We start from the raw sequence: 6,239 nt of genomic DNA, 5'->3' as shown, positions 1-6,239 counted from the left end.
GATTAGTAACGGGTGGATCCGGAGATGGAATTGCCGATAGCAGGAGCCCTAGGAGCTCACACAAGGCCGCGCTTAACTCGGCGGATCAGATAACGCAGCAGAGCAGGGATGCTTTGCACCAAGGAGAGCAGCTGTGGGAGAGATGCCATGTTTCCCACCTGCAGGACATGTTCTGGCAAATGGTGGGGAGTAAGAAGCCGTGCCAGGCTGCGGAATTGTGCCTTGCTTTGTGTCACCGAGAGGGTACAGGGGAGACCCTGGTCTCTCTGAGACGAACCGCTCGGGTTTCCGTGCGGTCGGGAGCTGGCTGTTTTCTCTCTGCAGACGGGCCCGGCTGGCGCTCGCAGAGCCCCGTGTCGCCTCGGGACGGCTGCAGGGAGCAGCGGCAGCCGCGGGGGGACGGGGCAGCCCGCGGCGAACGAGGCGGCTCCGGCGCGCGGGGCCTCCAGGCAGGGGCGGCGCCTGCGCGCGGCACTACGAGTCCCGAGAGGCCGCGCGCGCGGCGGGGCGGGGCGGGGCGGGGCCGCGGCCGGGTCCGGCTCGGTCCGTGCGCGCGCGGCGGGGACGGCGATGCCGGAGGGCGAGGAGGGCGCGGCGGGCAGCGGCGCCGAGGGCCCCGCTCCCGGCCCCGCTCCCGGCGCCGCGGCGGGCGAGCCGGCGGGCGGCGCCCCCAAGCTGTGCGGCTACCTGCAGAAGCTGTCGGGCAAGGGCCCCCTGCGCGGCTTCCGCAGCCGCTGGTTCGTGTTCGACCCGCGCCGCTGCTACCTCTACTACTTCAAGGGGCCGCAGGAGGCGCTGCCGCTGGGGCACCTGGACATCGCCGCCGCCTGCTTCAGCTACCACCAGCCCGAGGCCGCCGCCGCCGCGGGCGACGAGGCCGCCGCCTTCGAGGTGCACAGCCCGGGCGGCGCCGTGGCCGTGCTCAAGGTAGGCCCGGGCGGCGCGGGGAGCCCCCGGGGCGGCGGCGCCCCCCGGAGCGGGGCGGCTCCTCGCAGGCGCCTCGGCGGAGGAGGGCGAATCGCGGCCGGGCCCCGCGAGCAGCGGCAGAGCCGCCCCGCGGCGCAGAGCGGGCGCCGGGACCGCGGGCCGGGACTGTCGCGCACCGGCGGCTGCTCCTAGCGCGGCCGGAGCTGCAAATGTTCGCGTCGGCATAAGGAATCCTTAATGTGCCCAAGGGAGCAGTAAACAGGTTACCTGGGGGGAAAGCTTTCAACTATACTTTTTATTTTTAAAAACTTTAGCTGTATAAAAATAAGCTTGTATTGCTTTCCTTGTAGCAGCTTTTAGACTCTGAGTGCTTCATTTAGAGAAGTTAAAATTCCAGACCGCGCGTAATTGCTGTAGGTCTTTTATTATTATTATTAGGTGTCTGGGAAAACTCATGCTGAGCACCCTTTTTTTTTTTTTTTTTTTTGAGCAGGAAGGCCTGTGCTGGGAGCTGTGTAGCTTGTGATGTGGGCTGTAGTGGGTAACTGTTTCCCACCGGTGCAAGGAGCGAGCGCCAGTGCCGGCAGCCGCCTCGGGGACGGGGCGGTTACGTGGCCGTGAGCGGGGCCGGTCGTGGCGCAGACTTTGAGGCGCAGAGGGCTTTCCTGTGGGGTTTCCTCTGCTCCTCTCTGGGTGACTTCTAGCTCTGCCTTCATTCTTCATGTTGTTCCTTCCTATACCGTCTGGGTCAGCGTGAATGGAGCTCTGTTCCTGTATCCTTTCTGGGGACTGGGGAAAGGTGCCAGTTTAGTAACTGTCAGAGGAAAAGAAAACAACTGTACATCCTCTGGTGGTGCCTTCCTCGCGAGTTATGGTGCTTGTCCTGCAGGAGCCGTGTGACTGCCTGGAATAGTTCTGTTTTCTTCTATGTTGAACAACCCAACACCCCGGTTAAGGCCTATGAAATTATCTTTAAACCATGTAGAAATAAGAATAAATTCAAGTCATTAAGAATACTAAAGTCCATTTCAGCCACCATCGAAGTCAACTGTGAGTTAATCTATGAAGAAAACATTACACACAGAGCACGAGGAAAAAAGTCAAGTCAAATGGAGCCTTTACCCTCGAACTCATGTGCCTTGTATTCCTCAATTTGCTATTTGTCAGATTTTCCAGCCCTCATGATCTGGTCTTTCCTATTCAGTATTATAAGCTGAGAAGAGCAAGAAGAAATAAGCAACTGGAATTCCACATTGAAATGATGGTGCTGTTCAGGAATGCATTATTTCTTCATAATGCTTCAGTTTTTTGTTAAGGCAATGATTTCATCATCTGGGTAGCTCAGTATTTGTTATTTGGTGAGAACTGAAGATGTTCTGATATACTTGGGATTCATTTCCTCAGTTTGATGGCAATCTTGGAGGGGAAAATATGCTGTAGTTTTTACAGCAGATAAAGCAAATGCTTCACAGTTAAGAAATGCAGATAAGCAACCTAATGGTTGCATGACTGTAGTTTTCTATGCGTTTGCAGTTTTTAGAGCACATTAAAAGAAGCTAGGTAAATGTAAAAGGTTTTTTAAAGCCTGTTTTTTATATAGCTGATACCAACATTTTAGTAAAGAAGCAGGGAAAACACATATCCTGAATTATGGACAGATTGTGGAAATCTGGCAGTGTGGATAGGGCCTGATGCTCTCACACGGAATGCTGTTGAGTTGACACTTGCTCATGTTTGCACAGGGAGCCCTACCATCTATGAAGAAAAGAAATAGCAGAATGAATGTATAAGTGAAGGAAAAGGTTATTTCCCATTTATTTTTAAATTGGTGTTTATTTTGGAGAGTAGTGCAGATTGGTTGCTTTTGAACCAAAGAAATGCTCTCCACAGGTGGTAGATACTGTAGTATGTCGCCTTATGTGCGGATAACCTCTCTCGGAGTAATGGGGAGTTTAGGGTGGGAGAGACTGTGTGACTTCTTAAAGAAAAAACCTTTTTGCATTATTGGCCAGGTAGGGAGAATTCCAGAAAGTGCGGTTTTGGGGGCATTGCTCAAAGGGAGTGGAAATCTCCAAGAAAAGAGAAGAAATACAAAGTAATCAGTGTGGCAATGGGGGCAGTGAATACTTCTTGGGGAAAATTGCTTAAACATGGGGAGGGATATTGCTTTGCCATTTGTTTTGTATTGCAGGGCCATAACCATCCTGACGTCCAGCAATGATGTTGTTTAAACTGAGGGTGTGCTCAGCAAATACTGTTGTTAAAAAAAAAAAACAGCTCTATTAACTTTTTAGGAGCGTTTGGGAGAGGATAACGGGACAAGCTTTGGAAAAGGTTCATCAGGTTGCACTAGTCGTGGGCAGAAATTAATTATAAGTTGTTCTGAGTCAACGTGACTTGGCCGCTGGTCGCGTTGTGGTTGCTGCCGGGCAGGGAGCCACGGCAGCTCGTGGAGGCTCTCGGAGCGCTCCGCGGCCGCCTGACCGCAGCGCCGCTGGGCGAGGGCTGCGTGCAGGCCCAGGGGGAAGAGCCTTTCAGCTCGCTGGGCACGGCCTAGGTCTCCCTGTCTTTCCATGGGTGATAATTTGTATTTATTGCGCAGCTAACGAAGCTGCTAGTGTGCAGTGATCCCGTGCTGCTTCTAGACTGGCTGCCTAGGATGCATGTTGGAATCAAGCCTATGTGGCAGTGTCAGCTGCCACCGTTAGCCTCTTGCTGAGCTTTCAGGGTTGTCAATTGATGTCATTTGAAATTACTTTTTAAGTTCCAGGCAGAATCACAGCTATAAGATCAGTTCAAGTTCTTGCTTGCCTGCTACCCATTCACATTGACTGTAGACTTGTAGATAAATATTTTGTGTTGCTGTTTTAAATACCTTCTTGCTGTGGAAGTTAGTCGGCTCATGGAATCAAGGTAATACAGCCTGTAGATTGTAATCATGAAAGTACATGCATTATAATGCAATATTAATCTCCTCTTTTTTGCTGCCAGCTAAGCAATCTGAACAAGGAAAATTGGGATTTTCTTTTTTTTAAGAGGAATATGTAGCCAACAATGCTTCCTAAAAATATAAAATGCTATTGCTACTTTTTCTTGCATATGAATGTAAAACTGGAGAGAGAGATGCATGTGTAATTTTAATGTAAAATGGATTTGATAGCAAAATCAGGAATGCACATGCGTGCACTGTGTACATCTAATAGATTGCAGGGTTATTTCTTTTAAAGTATATTACTTTTTGTTTGTTGTAATTAGCAGGTCAGCGAAAGGAGGATATCTGAGAGGTGTTTTCCTCCTCCTGCATTTGACCTAACTGTGCGCGTCTGCCAGGGAGGTGCAACGATGTCTTCAGTGCTCCGTTTCTCTGTGTTGTAGGCTGCGACGCGTCAGGACATGACCTACTGGCTTCAGGAGCTTCAGCAGAAGAGGTGGGAATATTGCAACAACCTTGATGCGGCAAAAAGGGACAGCCGAACATCTCCAACACCAAGCGACTTGTCCAAAGGTCTCGTTGCCAAAGACAACCCGGGTAGGTTGGGAATCTGAGTAAAGATGGAGTAAGTGTTTCTACCAGTATCAGTTTATCGATACAAGGCAATAACAAAGGAGGGAACATAGTCTTAGCAAGTTTTCCTTTTTCCATATTACTATCAAATAGCTGTAAAACAGGCATTGACAATGAACTGGTTTTAGCAATAGATTTAAAAGTGACAAATTATAGATCAGATAAGCTGTCTTTTAGTTTTTGCAATATCTTGGAAGTTCAGCATGTTAGGTTTCCTGGGATGTAAATTCCACTTTTTAATGTGAACTTATTTGGAATTCATCTAATGGGAATCTCATGTTCTGAATGAAAATATTGTTTGTTCTTGAAACAAGTATGGTGCAGTTTATGGGTCTCTGATGTACATTCTCTGCCTCTTAAAAGCAGAAGGCAACTTACACTGATTCTACACATGTGAAATTTAACCTCCATTTAACCTCTATAGTATCTTCAACCAAGCAAAATGTAATTTTAACCTGAGGTCAGAATTATAAAAAAAACGTAGCTATTTGTTATATGAAGTTCAACTGCTTTTTGACCACACTGCTCAGGCCCTTCTGGATTGTTTTATTCCTGGAGCATTACAGAAATGGATTGGTTACTTATCTGTTATCCATAAATAAGACTAAGTGATCTGCTCTGTGCCAAGTTAGACATGCTAGTAAAGATCCCTTGAGTTTAAATGGAGTGTTGAGGTCAGGCATATTACATAAAAAGACTTTATTTTGTTGATTTCCATCTGCTCACACTGTGAGGACAGAAACGCTAAGCTGTTTCTCATCCTCGTTCAGATCCCACCCTGCAGCCATGTCCTCCAAGCCCGTTTATGGCATTCGTGTGAGAGCAGCCTGCTCATGGTGCTTGCTCAGCCCCGGCTGCCTGGAGGGGCCCTGCTTTAGTAGGGCCTGGTCTCTGCTCAGAGCAGCCCCCAGCTCTGTCCCTTGCTCTTGTGTTGCTGCTTGTCTTGGCTTCCTGAAGGCAGGGAGTGAAGCTAGCAAGAAACTGCCCCCCCCTTAGTCCTTCCAGTTAGTTTAAGCCAATAAAAGTTCCTGAAGTGGTTTCATACGGGGCCAGGTAAGCGGCAGGGCTAGCACAAGAGGGTGGGCACAGAGCCTGGCTGGCGCGAGGCCGTCTCGGCGGCAGCAGGCGGGCTGGTTGCAGGGCGGTTGGGCCGTGCACGGCGTGCGTTGGCGTGCAGCGCTCACAGCGGCGCGGGGAGCACCGCGTTCGCCTCGCCAGCCGCTTCCCCCACCACCTTCGCGCTCTTGTTCCTGGCTGTGCAAGATCCGAGCTCCCTTTGCTCCTTGTTTGCGGCGACTCTGCGCTGGGTTAGTTCAGTTTCCAGTTTGGCCAAAAAGGAGGATATCTTTTTCTGCTGTATTAATGAGTGGAATATATTTGTTGTGCAATGAAACCATTGCCAGAGCTGATGGAGGAGAGGGGTTATGGCTTAACAGCTAAGTAAGGGAAGGATTACCAGCTTTTGGAAGCAGAGGCTGTGGGACTGCATCAACTATAAAGTGGAATTCCACTCCCAAGTCTATCTGTACCTGTTTATCCTGCTTTCCACATTTCAGGTGAATTTCGTCTCTTGTCGTTAAAGTTTGTGGAGGGTTGTGGAGTTGCTACTGTTTGCATCGGATTTAGGAGCTAAGTGCAAGACTCCAGTCGGTTTAGGTGACTGACCTGTGCTAATATTTCTTGTAGGTGTTGGGCTTTTTTCTGCTGGATAACCAGCTGAACTTGTGTATTACTGGGCTGGGTGATT

At 49.9% G+C, this 6,239-nt stretch overlaps 1 protein-coding gene across 1 annotated transcript in view; it reads left to right on the top strand.

Annotated features, from left to right (window-relative positions):
- Window positions 1-570: 570 nt before the first annotated feature.
- TBC1D2B (TBC1 domain family member 2B) overlaps window positions 571-6,239 on the top strand; it is a 29,027-nt gene continuing 23,358 nt past the window's right edge. Inside the window, exons 1-2 of the mRNA XM_088520024.1 lie at window positions 571-927; window positions 4,303-4,456. Of these exons, the coding sequence (XP_088376150.1) occupies window positions 571-927; window positions 4,303-4,456 (511 nt within the window). The remainder of the gene's footprint in view (window positions 928-4,302; window positions 4,457-6,239) is intronic.

The sequence above is a fragment of the Tinamus guttatus genome, unplaced genomic scaffold (assembly GCF_059628265.1).
Source record: "Tinamus guttatus ecotype Peru unplaced genomic scaffold, ASM5962826v1 Tinamus_guttatus_pri_ptg000004l, whole genome shotgun sequence".
NCBI lineage: Eukaryota > Metazoa > Chordata > Aves > Tinamiformes > Tinamidae > Tinamus > Tinamus guttatus.
This window is presented reverse-complemented; position numbering and strand designations above follow the sequence as displayed.